Source organism: Pyxicephalus adspersus, chromosome Z (genome assembly GCF_032062135.1).
Source record: "Pyxicephalus adspersus chromosome Z, UCB_Pads_2.0, whole genome shotgun sequence".
NCBI classification, from domain to species: Eukaryota; Metazoa; Chordata; class Amphibia; order Anura; family Pyxicephalidae; genus Pyxicephalus; species Pyxicephalus adspersus.
In genome coordinates, this window is record NC_092871.1 from 14,061,296 (window position 1) to 14,082,609 (window position 21,314).

Sequence of the window (21,314 nt, forward strand, 5' to 3'; positions counted from 1 at the left end):
AATGACATATTATATATATATTTTAAAGATTTCTTTGCATTAGACTCAATACACCTATTTTGTATTAAATCCAATACATCACTGGGAAACCCCGGGGAACGTCAATGCACTCTCCAGGAGAAGATCGCAAGAAGAGGACGCCACCCGAGGACCTGCATGGCTCGGGGTTACTGCTTTTTGCATGTTTTTTTTTGCCCCAAGCCACATTCGGGAACACCGCTAAGTCCCTGAATCTAACCAGGTAGTCTTCACCTTTAGCAAGCCCCTGCTCAGCTTTTGGAGACTGGTTGCATCTCTCAACACAGGAAACATTAGGTTTAATTTTTTTTTTCTATATTTTTTTTGTTTAGATTACATTCCCATATGTGCCCATGTGAGATTGAAGCTGCCCAGAAAGCTGGTAGAATGTTCCCATACAAATCATGGCATTGAATGCATTGAGTATCATTTTGAATGCTACCCTCTTGGAATGGTAACAGCCTGCTTGTACTCAGAGAGAACATTTTTCTATCAGGATTAAAATATGTCAAGTGAAGCACATACAGAGTAACTTTTATTAAGTTTATATATTATATATTGTAAATTATATGCTTTTATATTGTAAATATTTGAAGAGGGGATTGGAAAAAAAATCTGGAATAATATTTATAAGCATAGAGATGCAAGAGAAAGCAGAATTTGTAGTCAGCTTTGTTATATGTATAATGGGAAAAATTGACCTATCAGAAAAGTAATTTTCTCATTTGAGGTAGGTAAAAATCTATGGTGCTCGAAGGATAAAAGACATTTCATAAACTTTGGGGACATTGGCGAATCCTGTCATTCTGGGTTGGATGTCTTCATCAACAAATTTAGTCTTAGAAGTCAGTTTGAAGTTTTGTAGGATAGTTGTTAGGAAAAGAAACAGCTCCATACGGGCCAGACCTTCCCCGAGACAAACTCTCTTCCCTGAAAAAAAAAAAAATTTTTTTGCTCATTTTAATGTATTTAATACACGTTTACCACTCCAAAAATGTTTGTGGTTGTTTTTTTTTGTTTTAAGGTCATGAAAGAAAGAAAGAGAGAAAGAAAATATTTGTTATATGTGATGAAAATTACCCCATCTCATACGAGAGGATTGTTAAGAAAAACTTTCTTGCACATGATTGGATGTCTGAAAACTGCAAAGCTTCATTTTATTCACTAAGCTAAGGGAAATATCAATGCAAGGGGATGATTTACTTTGCCAAAAAGTGAACTGCTTATATTTTTTTTTATATTAATCCATTGAGTTCTGGTTAGTGAACAGAGGTGACCAGAGTAACTGAGCAGAGACACTTTTCTAATTGTTTGACTATTACATTGTGGGAAGTGGCAATGGAGCACTGACTTCTAAGCAGTGGCCTGTATTAGAATAAGTATAGTTTATTACTGAGTCTAACTTGTAAGAAGAATAATACCTAAATTATTGAAGTTGGTTACCGCGTTCACATATCTAGGTGACATATCTCTTGCAAGTAAACTGCCTTAAAGTTTGATAACTCAAACCCAATGCTTTGTGACCTTAAAGACTGTGATGTCTGACACTTTTAGAAGCACTTGTTAACATGTAAATGTACCTGCAGAGAATGGCATAAAGGCATCACTCTTTTTAAAGCAACCATTACTGTCCAGGAAATGATTGGGGTTAAATTTATCCGGAGTAATAAACTTCTTGGGGTCATGAAGAACAGAACATAGCAATGGATAGACATCTGTACCCTAAGGATATACACACAACATACAAATGACAAAGAAGAAGATGGATTAATGAATTCTAAAATATAAAACATCAACAAACCAAAAAAAGGTAAATATAATACAAAGGGTATTCTTTTTTTTCAACAATTTTAGTGTTTGAAAATATGTTTATGTTAATTTGCAAGAATACCTAGAATTGACTATATCAAGAACAGTTTCACAAAAATATTTTCACGGTGGTAAAAAAGTTTTTTACCTTAGGAATGGTATATCCCTTGAAGTTGACATCTTTTATAACCTTGTGTGGAACATTAAATGGGAGAATATCACTGAATCTCTGGATCTCATGGATTACAGCATCCGTATACGGCATCTTGTTCCGGTCTTCAATGTTTGGGATTCGATTTTGTCCAATCACCTGATCTATTTCTTCAATTACTTTGTCTGAGGAAGATAACATAATATAATATAATAAATTATATATATATATATATATATATATATATATATATATAATATAAATGATAGAGCAAAAAACAGATAAGTAGATATTCTTTGGTAGTTAAAGAAATAGAGCGCAACCGATCAAAAGTAAATTTTCGTTTTCTATCAGCTCTAGATTATTGAAAACTGAAATTTAATTAGGTACTAGACAAATGCACCTCCTTACTCTTTTTTAAGATCTTTCACATTTCTCACCAATATTTACCTTGTATTTCAGGATATCTTATAAGCAAGAGAAATCCATGTCGCAGGGTGCTGCTGACTGTCTCAGTTCCAGCAAAGAACAAGTTAAGTATTGTCATTATCATGTTGTTCATATCAAAGTTTGGATTGTCCTTTTCCTAGAAACAAAATAGTATGGTATTAAGTTGCTTGGTGCAGAAAAGGAAAAATGTGTGTATATGTAAAGAAATAGAAAGTGACCCTGTTGCAAACATGTAACTTCCAATACAAGGTTTCCTTGTGAAGAAGAAAGGAAATTCTTCTGTTCTGATAAGCACAGATGTAATGAAGAGAAATTACTAAGGAAAGTCTATTCAGAAATAAACACATCTTAAAATGACAACTTTCTGTGTCCTTAACTGTTTATTGATGTTTGGACTTGCAGGTTCAAAAGCAACAAGAAACATGTAGAATAACTCATTAACTTATCTTGAAGTGTTAGTTTCTACAAAACCTCAGTTTGCCATTTATTTTCCTTACATGGTTTTGGTATATGGGAAGATTTAATCATACTACAATCAGGTTAAAAAATATATTTGAAAGAAAAGGGACTCTAGGGAAAAGGGACTCTGACATGAAGAAAAGGACTGTAAACGGGGAAACAATGATAAAAACTGGGAGTCTGATGTTTTACATGGCCCTTATATGGGGAATGTAAAAGCAGGGGTCCAGATGTGAAGTAGGGGGACTGTAACATTAAATAAAATGAGGGCTCTGATGTAAAGAATGAAGGCTTCCACATTTGAGGGGTGGTTGTCACCAGTGTTGGTGTTCGAATTCGGGTTGTCCTTATATCCGACCCATATATGGTTGTTTGAATTTGGATAGACCCGACCAAAATGAGATTCGACCTCAGAAATTTGGATAAAAAAAAAATGTAAAAAAAATCTGTTAAAAAAACAAAAATTAATGTTTGTGTTGATTTAACTAATTTTTTTTATACTGGTTATCCTACAATGACATACTATCTCTTACTCTGTAACACACTTTCTAGCACAGGAATATTATGATAAATTTGTTAAATTTTTCTTTTATCCACTGTGGGAAAAATGTAACAAAAGTATCATATTACTGTGCTGGAAAGTGTGTTACAGAGTAAGAGATACTTATATTAGAACACTAGAGGTTTTGAATCGGGAGGCTTCCAGACAATCAGAGACCTCTAGTGCCGGGCATCTTCTCAATGATTGTAGCCGTTACCTTTAGTGCCCCGGGGATCACAGTGGAACTGCAGAGTTCAACACATACAACTAGTAAAGGGCTGCAAGAGCAATCTGATTGCTCTTGCAGCCCTTAACAGTCCCTCAAAATAACCCGAATTCTCCCACTATTGATTTCAATGGTGTTCCAATTGGGCATTCAATCACCTGAACAATATTTCACTATTTGATTGAATAGCTGTTGAATCGAATAGTGAGATATTCCACCAAAACTAGTTGTCACTCTTCCATGTCAAGAATTAGCATGGGCACCCATTAGATGGGAGTGCAGTGCCGATAAGGACATGAGGCAGCAAGTCCAAATTCCACATAGGGACCCATAGATTTCGACAAACTTTCATTTTTTGATTTAGATGTAGTTAACTGACATACTTTCAGCTGCTTTAGAATAAAACAGTCAATAAAATCTCTGGGACAGTTGGGATCGAATGTTTCCTGGTTCTTCTTCACTCTTTCTAAGGTGAATTCCTTCAATTTGTTCAAATGCTTGACTATTCTGTGGTGAGGTCCTGGAATGTAGTTCATGAATTCTGGGAGCATGTCCAACAACTGGATAAGACACAAAGACACAATATTAATTTAAATTTTTCAAATTTAGACATGATTATTATTGCATTTTAGATTGGGGCTTGGATCAAGCAAAGCTTGTATAAGCTAGATTGAGCAACATTTACAGTGGGCATTTCAAGGTATAGAGAGGGTGGATTCAGGATTGGATGTTATTTGTCAGAGGCAGAACGTCCCTGATGACTACCAGCTAATAGGACAGCTGCCTGCTGGACATTATAGCAACAGGCTCACTGACTACTATTCAAATTAGATACTACAGTTGCTTTCAAGCCTTTAGTTAAATCCCAACTAATATTTTTTCCCTATCAAATTTAAATAGACTTTGGAGGCACCTTTTCAACAAAACACATATTCCATAATTTCCATAAAATCATAATTTTTTTAAACAATAAAAAACAAGATATATCCTTTATATTTAAATGAATACAAGCAGTATGTATCCAGTCCCAATTTTGACATATAGGCATATAGGATGAAATAGTCATCAGTCTAACCTACCTATATGCTGGGGAATATTTCCATGTTTTCTCCTATTGGGCCTGCTTTATTAAAGCTCTGCAAAGCTGGAGACAATACACTTTCATCAGTAAACCTGAGTAATTCAGCAAACATGGAATGGACATCTTAAAAGTTATGTGCTATTTGTTAGCAAATGTTTTCAATCCTGGTCCAGATTTATTCCAGGTTCACTGATAAAAGTGTTTTCTCCAGCCTTGGAGAACTTTAATACATCAGGCCAATTATAGCAAATTCTTGAGTTGTGATTAGCTGAAAAATTAGTCTCTGCCCATCAGCTCTCTCTCTTTTACAACACTTTTTAACTGCTGCTCCTGGCTCCTTTGGGAAAGTATGTTACCAAAGTATCGGAAGTGGTCATCCTCAGGAGCCCTGCATACTTCAGGAGCCCTGCATACCTGGCAGCTTCCAATCACTTTCGAAAGATTTGTGTCTTTCCTTGTTTGCATGTCAAAGGTTGCACACACTCTTTTATTTGCTTGCACTATCCGATGCATTGTTATATTGGAGGAGATTCACAGTCCTCCTACCATGTGTTATTATTGTAATATACATCATCCTTCAAGAGTATATTTATATGGTTATGTTATATTTTATATACTTTTGTGTGGTTAAAACATTACCATTGTTGTCACTCATATCTATATTACAAAATCTTTGTTTTAATGTTAAAATAAATTTTGATTTTATGGAAATTATGGAACGTGTTTTGGTGAGAAGGCCTTCAATGTCCATTTAAATATGATGGGGAAACTGTGTAAAATAAACTAGCACTTCGGATATAATTGTCCCCGATAGATAAATAAATTCTAACCCCAAATTTACCAAGGCAAATTTGAAAAGCAATTATGTTCATAAGTGAACACAAACATGGAAAAGTAAGAAAGTGGTGGACAGAATATTTGTTGCATGGACCAAATATGAGCATACACTGTGTTTGCTTTCACCTATGAATTTGGCTGGAAGGAGGGTTAATCAGGTGTGACCAAATGACACCAAAAGTTAGAAGAACTATAGTACATTATCCAGAATCCCTCTTTCTATGTTAGGAAGGGAAAGACTATTTGTTACAGGAATTAGATGGCAAGCATTTGGTTGACCAAAATCAGTTTACAGGAAACTAAAAGTAGAAGCTACACATCTGCAGAGCTACAGACCAGCACATCAGTACAAATGGGTTTTGAATTTTTAAAAGTCTGTTCACTTATAAACATGATTTCTTTAAGAACTTGACTTGTTCAGTTTTGGATTTAGTTAGAAAAAAAGAGGTAGCAGTTTTTCATGATCATATACAACTTCATGATTTTCATTTAATTATTGTAGCAGTACACCTTTTTCAGAGACTCCAGCAGCTGGAATGTAACCTAGTAAAAAGCAGACATCTTGACCTGCTATATTTACAACTATATATCCAACAAACCTAATGGTCCTTCTTTGGTTTTGTTACATAGCTGGGATATTGGTGTGAAAAACTGTAGAGCTTTATATTTTCTTCAATAAATCTCTCTAGGCTTTTGCTGATTTGTTGTAGACCTATTGTTATTAAGATTGTTATTCAGATTGGTTATCCTATCACCATGTTTGTCTTACTACACTCTTCCAATGTTTCTTAGTAAACCATGTAGTACCAGTGTCACCTACCTGTCCCCAAGAAGAGCTGACATCTTTGAAAGTTTCCCCAAACAATGTTAACAATTGTTCAAAGCTCCTATTATCATATTCAAAACGGTTTCCAAATACTACAGAGCAGATTACATTGGAAACAGCCTGAAGTAGAAGGTTTGTGGGGTCCATCGATTTTTCTGCAGGGAAATGTAAAAATCTGGTTATTGTATGGGTTTCAAACACTTCAACCTTTACCCCATTTTCTTATACCTTTATTGCTGCATAAGTGTGTTATTTTTGATTATTAATACAATACTCTGTCTGGGGTCTTCCTAGCTTGTAACCTTCCTCTCCTCCCTTTTTTTTTGCTCAGAGTACATGATGCTGCATGATGGTTGTGTAAAAGGGAAAGAAGAAGATGCAAATATGTGTTCCTATTACTGCTAATCACCTGGTTTCATCCGTTTTCCATCTAGATAACACAACAGTGTGCCCAATAAAGCTCTTGCACCTAAAAATGGAAGTCTGCATTTTAAATCTGCCCTGCCTCCCACTTTCCATACCTGCCAAAACATTAATATGAGTGATGTAAAATATTATCATCACCTTTCCTCCCAGCTTCTGACTGGGATATCTAGGTTATAGTGACATCAACAAGATCCTAGGACATGTGAAGAAGCCCAAATCCTTTTTAATAAGATGCTTCTAGCACTGTGCTGCAGTATCTCGCCTTATAACTTTGTGTACCCAATACTCCCCAAGATCTTGTTGTTAGAACCCCCTTACCCCTGCATCAAGCTAGAGGGGAACAGCTGAAGAGAAATAAAGGACAGGGGGACTTGGATCAGGATAAGGAGCGGTCCTTCCAAATTAGGGACAGTTGAGAGGTATAAAACTAGTTGTGTCCATTATTGACCTTATGAGAATTTGATGGTCATCTTTGGACCACAGGCTGGCTGAAGCCAGTTCTCACATTGGGCCTGATTTATTAAAGCTTGAAGCCCATCACTTCACTTCACTGTGTATGATTAAGAAAATGACAGTTTTTTCTAAACAAGGAAAGGTTGCGCACCCTGCCTAGTCCTATACAGCTTCCCAGACCCCAGTCCATTGTAGTGTCATGCTTGCCTTACTTGTGCTTATTGCAACTTTTTGTTGCCCACTCTATTTTTCTGGTCTGGTAATTGCTAGCTGCCTGAAACAATGCCTCGATTTTTATGTTTGTTTGGTTGTTAGTGTGACATTATGTAATTTTAAAACAGCAATTGTATACATTTTTTTCAAATGAATGACTCTAAATTCCTGTAAACATTTGTTCTTTCTTCTGTTTATATGCATTGGCATGTGGCATCTAATCAAGTGTTTGATTGGGCAATACACTAATGTTTACTTAACAAAGCGAAGAATCTGTCTGAACATTTAAGTACACTCTTACCACTCCCATAGGGATTTAGAGAATAGGTGGTAGCCAGGTGTTGCGGATCAGTTGCATTTGAATAACTATTTGATAATTAACAAGTGTAACCACCTCTATAAGGGCAGATATTTTGGCAGTACATGGCAAGAACATTGCAACACAGTTTAGGTTTGCAAAGCTCCATATGAACAAACCACAAAACTTCTATAACAATTCCCTGATGTACTGGAAAAAAGCAAATACAACTTATCATCACAAACTCCTCACACGAACTGCCAAGCATGATGTTGGAGGATGTCAATTTGGGACTTGCTTTGCAACCAAAGGACCTGGCTAACTTCACTGAGTCAACCACAAACTCATCTGGCTACTACAGTATTCTACAGTCAAATGCAAAGCCATCTGTGCTAAAGATTGGACAAAACTAGGTCATCCAATGGGACAGTGATCCCAAATACACCAGCAAAATTTACAGTGGAATAGCTGAAAACATTCAAGGTGTGCAATGGCCCAATCAAAGACTGTACATCATTCTGATTAAATACTCTGACAGGAACTTTAAAGAACAGTATGCCTGAAAATCTTAATGAACTGAAGCAAGAGTGGGTCAAAATTTCTCCACAAAGTTATGAGAGACTGATGAATCCTACAAAAACTATTACTTTAAAAATTAGATTATTGTAGCTAAAGATGCTTCTACAAGCTATTGAACCATGTAGGGTACTTAGTTTTTTACACATCGCTTTTTGAGAATGAATTATGACACAACGGGATCTCATGTGTGTTGTTTTAGCCTTTAGGTTGAATTTAAATAATTTTGGACCCTGCTAGAGTCCAGATCATTTTTTATTTTGTCCTTAAGCACAAATCCTTAGAAACCAGTTTCCTTGTTGGAAGCTTCCCTTCGTGGCCAATTCTTTATTTTGTAATGAAAACTTTTGCAGTCTTTTGATCCTAAAATACCTCTATCATACATCACCTTTCATTCTGAGAATGAATGGTGGTTTATGTGAGACTTCTACTCCATCCCAGCCACCGTCATTATCACAGGTGAAGAAATTACACTTGTTTTCCCTTCAAACAGCATTGCTGGTGAGCAAATGAACAATGTTCAAGAAGCCAGTCAATTGTTTTACACGTATGTTGCCTTTAGCATGATGCTCCAGTAGTCTTTAGAAAAGAAAGTTGCTTCTTAAACATATTGACTAGAACTATTTTAGCCTTAGCAGTAATGGTGGCTGGTGCTGTGAAGTTGCACCAGCTACCTTCCTATTCTGTGTTTGTGCTATATTGCTATTCTGATCTGACTTTTGCCTGAACCCAGAATACACTTTGCCTGTTGCCTGCCCTTTCTCTTGGACCCATATTATACTTTGCCTACTGATTTCCTGGACCTTGGTCTACACTTGCCTGCCTCCAGCTCTGCCCTCCTTCTAACTGCCTGTTTCCACACCAAAGCCTCTCCGTCCTTCCTCTGGTAAGGTGACCCAGAGGTCCATGACCCAATGACACCCAGCAGTGATGAGCGCAGTGGTCTCTAAAGGTGCGTACACACTTCCAATTTTTATCGTTCCAATCGAACGACGAACGATCGATTTTGCAAAAAATCATTCGTAAAAAAGTAACCAACGACGCCGACGAACGAGGAAAGTTGTTGGAAACGAACGACCGGACCGGCGGATCGGATTGGACGACGATCGTTGAACATCGTTCGTGTGTACGGTCGTTCGTTGATCGTCCATGGTCTGAGCATGCGTGATGAACGAACGTCCGTTCACTTTCCTGTCGTGCACACAGTTCCTCTATCGCTTAAACGATCGTATCTATTCTGTGTACAATATCTACGAACGATCGTGTCGTTACCTCTATGTGCAGGATCGGTGCTATACGATCGTTCATATATATCGTGCAGGAACGTTCGTCGTTCGTTTTCCGACGATAATAATTGGAAGTGTGTACGTAGCTTAAGGCTCCCAGCCAATCTCCCCTATGCAGGGTGCCCTGATGAAGTCAAGGTGTCCCGTTTACTTCATTTCTTGGGTGATTCCATTTTACCTGCCTAAGGAGACCCTGACGATAACCCTTGTTATGTGTTGCCTATGTAGGGTTCCTTAAAAAAGCAGGTGGCCAACATCTCATTTTCTAGAAAACAACTGTTGGATTGTTATTTTTAGGTGTTTTGCATTTTAGCTAGCCATTCCAATTATAGTTTTATGGATGTTGGATTGTTTGTTCCAGGAAACAAGAACAGCTCTTTCTTCAGACATTTAGATGAGCCTTTTTTAGATACATCTATCCTTTTTTTTTCCTTGTATAACATAATTATTGATTTTTTGCATTGCATGTATTTTCATATTTTATCTCACACAAAAGCAGTACCTTTAAAAGTTTTAATTTCTGCCACCAAAAACCCAGCCTCTTCTTGAATCCTCTCCTCAATCGATTTCTTTCCCATCCCAAAGTTTCTGAGTATGGTAAGTGAAAACCTGCGCAAATCCTTCCATTGGTCTCCATTGCCAAAGACAATTCCTGCAAAACAACAGTCCAAGGAGTGAAAGCTGCAATTTTCATATGCAAAATGCAATGACCCATAGCATCTGAAAAGATTTGTATTCTTTGGTCAAAATGTTTGACCCCCATTTTGCCCTCTCCAACAACTGGGCATGCATACATGCTTTTTTCCTACTTTGTGAAGATATACTCACCTCAGGAGTACTCTGATTCATATGTTCATTCATGTTTCATCTTGATGAGGCAGAACTTTTGGACAGCACAGCCTGCATTTCTTGTACCACTATGCAGTCTTTACATCATGCTCCATGTTACTTAATAGTAATAATAAATAACATGCCTGTTTATAGTATCAGTTAATACTCCCCATCTTAATACAGACATCCCTAATTCTAACAGGTAATACCGGTTACACATTACAATGTATCAGCTCATATTCGTTCTTTATATAAAAAAGCAAACAATTGTATCTCTATCTGGTGAATGCTCAGATGTTCAGAAAGTTATAGGCTTAAATTCTAGCCCAGTTGCCAACCCTAAGATTATCAACATGAAAAAATACCAGGAAAAGTAGGGTTTTTAAGGCAAATTGTTACAGTTGTTACAATTGTGTTGACACTATAATTGTTTGTCTTGTGCAATGATGATTAGTATTCATTATTCTTTGATGAATATGTATATATATATACATATATATATATATATATATATATATATATATACACCCTTCTCTCTTGTTTGATTATATATTTACTAATAAGGTTAATTAATGGACTGAATAGGTATATTTCTCTACTATATATATATATAGACACTGCAAATAAACTTCTGTACACCTGTGTTTCACGTAGAATACCCCTGAAGAAGCCCCTACCGAGCAAAACGCGTCGGGTTTTCTGATTCGCATATAAGATACAAGTATTAAGTATTTGTTGATTTTGTTCAGAAGTTGAATGTCTAGTGCCCCTCCAGGGCCTAATTGGTATTGACTAAAACTCAAGTTCGAGGTCATACCAAACTGTATGAGCTTATTGTACTGCAATACTTCACAGTATACAACTGTAACAATTTGCCTTAAAAACCTTACTTTTCCTGGTATTTTTTTAGTTTTTCATATAGTATATGATCTAGCAACTTATTCGCCACTATTCATTTTTGACTCTTATTGTGGGATCTTTCTACTAATCACTACACCTGATGGGTGGGCCACGGAGAGGCCACCCTCACTCCTCCTTCTTTGATATACTACTGGGACCAGATAACCCCTTTTTCCTTTCCATTTCTTTATATTTAAGATTAATAAAATATATTATTATAGCAATGATTTAGCGTATATACATTAATTGTTGTTTATTATTTTATTATATAAGTATCTCCATCCAACATAATTCACCTACTCTATAATACTCCCTATCTGGGTTAATGTAAGTTATGTTTTCTAACATTCATAACCTTATCACTATAACTATGTGATTTTTTTAATAACCTCACAATGCATCTCATATATAATGTTCTTTAATATATATATGTTGCACCTCAAGATTGTTTATGAATATGTAAATGTATATAGAGGTATATATATGTGTATAAATATATAGATGTATTCATAGATGTATGACTAGGTATGTGTGGGTCTTAATAATTAGACTGTATCTAACTAGCATGAAACAATACAGTACAGAAATGTTGTGTTTTAACATGAAACCTGTGTTATCTTGATCTGGCCATAGGGGCTTCCTATGGGGTCTCCAAGTGTAGGACTTCACAGAGTAACACACAAGTGATACAACAGCTGCCAGGAGACAAGACCTATTTTCCCAGAACAAACAGACCACCAATATGGCCTTCAAAGGGCAATAAGTCCATTCAATTGAGGAAACAGGAGATGGAGGTGTAAGTGAACAGATGGACTGGGGTGATGACCCAGCTGGACATTTATAGACCCCTAAACATAGATTCCAGCTGGAGATGTTTATATCAAATTTAGTTGGGAGGTCCATCAAACTACATTAACCAATCCCAATCTAGTGGGGTGTGTGCCAACTGATGGTCAGCGTACTGAACACACCCACTAACCAATCAAGGAGTCCCAATGTTACCTAATAGGACTTAACTATATAAAAAGGGGAGCTGGAATATAACAAAAAAAAAAAAAAGGGAATGATGGGAGCTCTTAGGGAATCAGGCTCATGGAGTACCCATCAACATCCATACAGGTAGCTATTACACATTCTTGAATTGCATTCTATGTTATTTGATGTATTGTGTATTACTTAGTTACTAGATTATTACAGGGGTTACTACTAATAACTTTATGTTTATGCGATATATGTAACATTGATTGAAGTTCCTATGTGTTTAAATATCTGACAATATTGTTGTGTACTTTGTCTTACCTTGTTTTCTTAATTAAACGGTTTGAATGACTAGCTATTATTTGTGCATGAACCTTCTTTAATTGAATATCTATATGCATTGATAGGGGATATAATTTCCATTATGAGTGCAGCGTAGGGTGATAAAGCTGCGTTTAACAGATACAGTACATTGAGTGAGTGTTGTCATCCTAGAACTAGAAATGGGTTACTATCAGAATCACAAGGAAAAAAATGAAAAAAAAGAAAGAAGAAAATACATTGCATTCAAGATAAAATATATTCAGTTCTTTGGGCTTAGATGCACTTAAAAACAGCATTTTTTCAGTTTCCCAGGGAGACTTCAATGTATTTCTCCAATAGGTGATTTCTTCAAAAATGGACCAATGCATTGCCTTAGTAGTAATATAATTAAGAAGATTTAAAACATTATTGGAGGTTCCACTTCAGATATAGACAGCGCCAGTGGTCGCCAACCTTTTGGACCTCATGAACCACTTAATTTACAGACTCCAGACTGCGCATGCGCTGAGAGCCGTTTGTCACTCAAAGGGGAAGAAACTTCCCCCAGAGTGACATCATGGTGCCAGAACCTGCCCACCCTCCCATCCAGAGACGCAACCCGCCAACAGCTCTGAGTTGGACACCGGGGACAAGGTCCGCGGCTTTGAGGGGTGAGCCCCTCCAGAAGGGTCCTTCTCCTGACCCCACTGGGGAGAAAAATGACCAGAGCCGTAGACCACTAAAATTTTCTAGGCGACCAATGGTTGGCGACTGCTGGACTAAGCCATGTAGACATATGACTTACTTTGAAATAAACTTACCAAATCCGTTGACAAAATTGTCAAAAGTTGGAAACCTTCCACGTCCACTAAATTCCTCTGGTTGATCCAACAATGCTTCTTTTACAGTTTCAAAACCAGTTAGGACAACAATAGGATGATGGCCAAAATAAAGAGTATATACTGGTCCATATTTCTCTGCAAACTTAAGCAGTATATGAATTTTTATTAATTTTTGGTTGATATGATAAAAGAAAATAATAAAAAAGATTTAAAAATTTAAAATTCACATTAACACACTAATAAGCATCAAACACAAAAACCTAGTGACATGTTTTTTGCTACCATATTTAACTCGTCATTTATTGGTTTTCACTAGAGGTGAGGTCACTTGGAGGAAATTTAGAATTTAAATATCTGATCAGAGTCTTGAAATGCCAATATATGTGGGAAATATCAACCAAACACAGATGACCATTTTGTCATGCCTTCCTGTTCAAAGGGCTAATATCACTGCAGCCCTCTATAGCACAGGAGCACAAAGCTGCATTTTGTTTTACTGTGCTAGGTAGAGGGAGAACTTGCAGCAGGAATTGATAAGGAGGAAAAAATGCATACAGCAAGTCTTGCAAGTTGCCAGTGAAAACCATTTGAGCTACTGTTCTACAGAGATCGATAGTCTGGATTAGTTTGCAGCAGCCATTAGAGAAAACTAGGAAAGCAAACAGTGCTTTGCACCATTTTTGAGCCCATGTGCTGTAGTCAAAGAGTCAGTTGGTTAGTTTGTAGCAGTGTAGTTTGTGGCTGTTGCCCCCCCCCCCCCCCCCCAAAATGATGTCCTTCTCCTGACCCTGCTGGTAGGTGCGCCAGCCAAAGCCATGGCCCACCTGTCAGACGGCTGGGGGCCATTTGTGGGCCATGGACCTCTGTTCTATACCAGTGTTTCTTTTTAATTTAAGGGAACCCCTTGGAATAACTTTAAGTTCTTCAGGGAACCCCTTCTATAATCACTATATTAACACTATATAGTGTGGTGGACATTGATGGCAATTGGGGAGATTACTACAAAAAGATGATTGTTATCAGTTAAACTTAAATAAGAGCCACAAATTTATCATTGCCTAAAGTTCCCTAGCAACCTCTGAACCCTGTTTGAAAAATGCTATTTTACACTGCAATGAGGGTCTCCATGAATGTTGATATTTTGTTTTTCTATTGCTACCCTTTAACTTTCTCTTCTAAGTTACCCTTTTAAAACTTTAATGTGAGCTTTTGATTTTCCTTAACATCAATCACCATATGTGTGCATAAACATTTAATATATATTAAAGATAACCCTTTTCTATAAGGTAAAAAATATGTTTAGTTTTAATTACAATTTTTTTTTTACATTTTTAGAGGAAGGCCTTTCCCTTCTGCAGAAGGGGCTCACCTCTTTTTGTACACATTTTCCGGAAGTGCATCACCCGATCTCATGCTTGTGAGACCAGGTGATGTCAGCATAAGAACCAGGAAGAAGAGGAAAAAGGAGGACAAAGAACGGTGCAGGACCAACTCAACTAGGATCACAGAGGGATCGATGGATTTCCATCTGTAAAGGTATGTGGCATTTTTTTTACTTTTGTTACTGGCATTGTAAAACATACATCTAAAAAATAAGTGACATTATTGGTAATAATGGCACATTTCTTTTTGTTTAGACGAAGTAGGGGAAACCTTTTACTGAACTGTAAGTTTAAACTAGAGAAAAGCCAAACATAAGACCACAAGGTTATAGTGAGTTAAAAAGAAGCAGTCATTGACTGTGGAGGATTGGATGAAAATAATATTCAGGGTTAAATCTGCACTGGCCAAGGAGATGCTGCAGGAATTTTTGTCGGGCATCATTCCAATGAAACATGTAAGGATGACTGGTAAAATTAAACTAAAGCAAACTTCTTTACTCATTAATAATATACATGTCACGTAAAGGACCTGGAAAGATGGCAACATTTACATTGAGATTTTGGACACTTTTCTCATTTATTCAATCAAAAGTAGGTTTGATAATGATGGTGTAATTGTTCAGGCCGATAATCTATCTTGTTGCAGAACAAGAGTGTTAAACCTTTTCTACAAACTTTTTTTGTAGACACTGTTTATATCATCTGTGATTTGTTTTTGCAATGCAGTAAAACAGCTAAATGACGATCCTCCAAGGGGTCTTATGAAGTTATCGTCCACCAGTTTATTCCTTTTTTTTATTAGTTTGTTCACCCTTTAGTTCTCACTTTTTTATTCCATTTTTTTTTTTTTTTTTTGTCCTTCAAATTTGCTCATCAAAATTCATGATTGCCAGGTTAGCTCAGATTTGCTCTAGAGGCATTTTTACTCTTTTAGACCATAGACTCTAAAAACTTGAGTAGGAAATGCTTGTAAATGCTTAAACAGGATTTTACATATCTTTGCAAATGCGTGTGCAGCAGTTTGTAGGGATTTGTAAAACCTAAAGTCTTAAAAAACAGCATGGGGTTATTCTCTTACTATGAATAAGTTTGAGACCTTGCTGGCTGGGAAATGGAGCAGCAAATGTTTCACATTACGAGTTCGTGAGATAAGTTTAATTTTGTTTACTTTGATTTTGGGTGTGAATTTGAATGCAGCTCTTAAGCTACGTACACACTTCCAATTATTATCGTTGGAAAACGAACGACGAACGTTCATGCACGATATATACGAACGATCGTATAGCACCGAGCCTGCACATAGAGTTAACGACACGATCGTTCGTAGATATTGTACACACAATAGATACGATCGTTTGAGCGATAGGGGAACTATGTGCACGACAGGAAAGTGAACGGACGTTCGTTCATCACGCATGCTCTGAACATGGACGATCAACGAACGACCGTACACACGAACGATGTTCAACGATCGTCGTCCAATCCGATCCGTCGGTCCGGTCGTTCGTTTCCAGCGACTTTCCTCGTTCGTCGGCGTCGTTGGTTACTTTTTTACGAACGATTTTTTGCCCAATCGATCGTTCGTCGTTCGATTGGAACGATAAAAATTGGAAGTGTGTACGCACCTTTAGTGAGTTCATGATTTTGGTTTTCATTAGTACTTTTTATATAAGTTGTTTCTAATGAAGTACACATAAGAATAATGATTTCAACTTGAACATTTGGGTCTTCAAGACCAAATATGTTATTTCAGTGCTCCCTTTATTTTTTGAGCAGTATGTTTATGAAATCAGACAAGAACAAGGTTTATTAACTACTTCTAGCCAAGTGAATTATCACTCTGCAAGAGGTAATTTGCTTTAGCTTAGTGAAGTTGCAACTCTGCTGAGTTCTTTCTAATCATATACAAGTGAAAGTTTTCCACATTTGTTTGCACATGATTAAAGCAAAAGTAAACCAAAAAAAAAAACACTTACCTTTAATTCTGGAGATTAGTCTATCAATCGGGAGGCATCCTCGTTTAGGTCCCTCATTGTCCCGGTATTCATCTAGCACTGGGCGCCGATATCTTTTTCTCCCTTCTTCTGGGTTCTTCCCTTCCTGCATCTGCACTGCACAGGCACACGATCCGGTGACGTAGATGAGTAAAAATTATTGCTGATCTTACTATGTGCTAGATCTACATTTTTTTTTATTGATGCTGCTGTACAGTTTTTGTGTTTTTTTTTAAGTTTATTATTAAATTAATTAACTATTGGAGATATTTTAGTGCGTAATGCCTAAATAATATAGGCCTACAATATAAAATGAATTTCCATGCAAAAAATTGTACCGCTTTTTGCATTAAAATATGAACAGAACCAGACCTCTAAGGGGGTTAATCATTGCACATAAAAGGGTTGTCTACCCTTTAATGTAAAGTAAAAAACTCTGAGTTTAGGTCTGCTTTAATTATGCTTTGCAAAATTATCATCACCTTCACTAAGCTAAATGACTTATTTATTACTATCCCTTCCAGAGTGAAAATTCCCTCTACCTAACTCATTTAGTAAATCACTCTGTATCTCCCAGTGCCTCTCTATCTAAGAAATCAGTCATATAAAAAAAATAAAGCTTTCTAGATGATTTTACAATTAAAACTGACCTCCATTAGGGATTTGACAAGTTCCCCTTTTTTTATCTGTAGGACATTGCCAACGATGGGGAGTGGTGTTGGTCCTGGTGGAAGGTTACGTCTCCGATACAAGGGATTCCATAATGAGAAGATGACACAGGAGATGAAAAAAGCCAAGATCACAGTGCTTATCCATGTGATGTCCATCTTGTATGAAAACAGAATGTCCCAAATCCTCTAGAGGAACATAATAGTGTTAAATGATGGTTAATAGGTAACTGGTTAGACAATTTTCTCTCTTGGCACAAATTGCCTTGTCTGTACTTAATGAAATACTAATACAAACACTTTCAGCCATCGGTTGGCGTGGTTCTTACTTTCAACTATGTTACATTTTTTCTATCTATGGCAAAGTTCATCAAGCAAAATGTACTATTACAGAAAATAAATAACCCTAAGTTAGTGATTAGTATCTGGAAGATTTTGATCATTTATCTGGTCATACAGTTATCGTTCAGTATAAGGCCATCATAAGATATGTCTTCTTAGAATTGTATGTTATTCATTAAGCTGTTTATCCCACATGAAAGTCTCTGCCAAATGATTTCAATGTACAGCTGTAGACAGATGTTGCTTATGATCAATCCTTGAGGGATAAATAGTGCATTTCCAACCTTGTAAACTGAAACTGATTCAGCAGCAGAAAGTGGTTTTCCATGCTATGCAGAATCGTAAATGCCCCTGAAATTTGTTACATGAACAATTCTACTTAAACGTGTTCAGTTTGATCACTGGAATTTTTCCCTGATGCATTGGGAATGAATGGAAAGACTTCCAAATTCAGGTTAATGTATGCTGTCACACAATTGTAATGTGTGCTAAAATGCACCTAATACTGAATGTCTGCACATGTTGATGCACATCACCATGCATCGATCACCATGACCCAACAGCCAACACTATTGGCTTGTTAAAATCTCATTGCTAAATAACAGCCTTTTTCCTCATATCCACTCATAAAAAATAAACAGCACACCCTATAGAACTCTTGTACATTTTTACTGTCATGTTTGTACATTCACAGTCACAAGGTAAAAGGTGTTCCCAGGTCATGTGTAGTTCTCATGATTACTGTTGGTCTGGATCCTCTCCCACAAAGATTTGTCTTTATGAAAAGCAGAACCATGTTCAAACCTTTAATAAACAGAACTTGCCTGCCTTCTGGTCCTTTTAACGTTTTGTAATATGACCTCAGAAAACACTGAAGATGGAATGAAGTATTAATTACAGTATTATAATTAATATTAAGCTAAGATGCTACCAAGTGCACTGTTTAAACCCTTTTTAAATTATCCAGTAATACAGATTTTGGTCACTGTTAATTCCTGCCAAAGCAAGTTACAGACTTGGGAAAGTATTGGTTTCTCATAGTTCAAACTTTTGGTGGGTTAAACTGCTTGTGGATCTCGTCTATTTGGCACTTTGACATAATCTCTGTACAGACTTGGTCTAGAGAGATGTATTTTGCAAAATGTGACATTTGAAATAGAACACTGTTAAGGTTAAAAAAAAATGTGGACCAGCTATCAGCAAATACTAAACCAAGAGTGTCAACTTCAAGCAAAGCAAAGTGGATTTTGGGCGCTTTAATTCCTGATATTTATATCCCATAACAGTCGCACAGCAATCCCTTTTTTGTCAAGAACAAAGCACAGTCTTGATCAGAAAATACAATCTAAAAGCAGCAATTAAATGTACATATTGGTTAAAAAAGATACAATGCTTAGCTACTGGTATGGCAATTGGGCAGTCGTATTATAAAACAGTCAAACATTCAGCAAACATTCTCTGGTGGAAAATTAATTACTGCTACTAAAAAAACAAACCTGAAACGTTTTCCACAAGGGAATGTTTGCCTTTTCACTTTTATCAGGTATCCAAACACGGTTAATCAATGCTTCTTACCACATAAATAGGATTCAGTCTGACTTCAGAGTCTGGAGTGAGAAGACACATCCAACAGTTCTTGCTGTTTTGTTAATCCAAATAACTCTGTGTGCATAAATGTAATCTTACCTCCAATAGTAACGCCTACACACTGCCTACACCAAAAAAAAAAATAAAAGGGTGCTTCACTTGGGGCAGCAAGTTTTCTCCATATATAAACTTAGATTTAGATTACAGATTATGTGAACAATATCCCATCAGATAATGCATTCCTCAAGATTGGCACTCATCAGTGAAAAATAAGGTATAAGAGGTGCTTATTTAATCAGTAAATATTTCTTTTAAACATTACCCAGTGCAACATTTCATAATCATTTCTTCTGTCTTGAACTAGATACAAAAAACTAATATTTAAAATATATTTAATATTTTATAAATGATGTTCATCTCACATATTATGTTCTCAGTTTATATGAAAACAAAAACGAAATAAACAAGGATACCACATTCTTTACCATACCTGGTAAAAATCTCCTAATACAACTGATTTTAATATTGTAATATTCCTTGTGGTCAATACCCTTCACATTGTAAAGACAAATACATGAATGTAATTTTTTGGGCAGAAAAATTACTAAAAAGCCAGACTCAAGGAATGAAGGACATCTTATAAGATAAGGTGGACAAACGTTATCTTCCCAGGTGAGATGTCTAGATCTGTATACCTAGTCCTTGTGGTTTTTGTGAAGTCCTATAAGATGGGTGTTAATTAGGGTTAACAGCTTTAAATGGGTCATACATTCCCCAAGCACACGGTACTTGTTTTTTTGAAAAAAAAAAAAAACCTTAGATAACACGGATCTAAACTAAAACTTTTCCTTTAAGTTAAAAATTACCTTCTTTTTTTTTGGTGGGGGTTAAAGCTCGCATTCCAGGAGGGTTCTGACTGCTCCTTCTGTGTATACCCAATCTCGGGGGCATGAGCAGAAGAAGACTTTTCTTTTATGGGGAATCAAAATTGCCAATCTCACACATGCACCGTAGGATTTGCACTTTTTTCGCAATTACTGCAGGGCACGTCACCCGATCACCCACCTGCACAGTGTGAGATTGTGTGATATAGGCAGAAGCAAGAAGAAGAGGAAAGAAGATGGCAATGCCTGCTGTAGAGGAAGACAGATAACCGGGCGGCACGGGACCCAATTCAGGAAAGCTCCATAGGGATCCAGGGGAGTTTTAGTTTAGTTCTCCTTTAAATATTGTCATGTTATTATCATAATACGTAGGGTGGCTTAAAATTTACAAACATTCATTTTTGAAGAGAATTATTTTTTGTAAGGCTCGTTCAGAGATTTACAATTTTTACTCATTTTTATTTTCAAAGCAAGGAATGGTTAAGAGTCTTACAGAAAGCAAGCAAAGATTTCTTAAAACAAAGGGAATTTTTCCTTGACAGATATTTTTAATTAGTTTATCTGTTGGAAGAATTTCTCCCACTTTTGATTTGACAACTGAAAAATTCTTTATATTCTCTCACTTTCAGAGAACAAATATGTTAGTTAAGAAAAGGAAGACAAGAGGGGATGTGAGCACCACAATCCAAGAAGGCTTTTACTATTGCCGGTTTCCTAACGGTTGCTTTGCATAAAACATCCTTTTACTTACTCACTGAACTCCAGGTCCTCCAGTAATCCATCTGAAATACCAAAGAATGAGAACACACTTACATTCAAAGAAACTGTCAGACTTCTTCTGGGTCTTGCCTGCTGACAGGCCACAAGATGGTGGTGAGGAGAGATCACTGTGTGACACGTCGGAGGTGATCCTCTCAAATGATGAAAGCAATGAAACCTGTCAATGACACCTC

The 21,314-nt window shown here is 36.6% G+C and overlaps 1 protein-coding gene across 1 annotated transcript; it reads right to left on the reverse strand.

Annotated features, from left to right (window-relative positions):
- Window positions 1-535: 535 nt before the first annotated feature.
- On the reverse strand, window positions 536-19,621 carry LOC140342936 (cytochrome P450 2G1-like). The gene is made up of 10 exons (XM_072429309.1): window positions 19,466-19,621; window positions 17,531-17,737; window positions 13,484-13,646; window positions 10,153-10,302; window positions 6,393-6,553; window positions 4,038-4,214; window positions 2,429-2,564; window positions 1,976-2,163; window positions 1,599-1,740; window positions 536-948 (listed from the first exon to the last, which is right to left on the reverse strand). Exons 1-10 carry the CDS (start codon window positions 19,514-19,516, stop codon window positions 761-763), a joined length of 1,563 nt encoding a protein of 520 aa, XP_072285410.1. The 5' UTR covers window positions 19,517-19,621; the 3' UTR covers window positions 536-760.
- Between the last annotated feature and the right edge of the window lie 1,693 nt (window positions 19,622-21,314).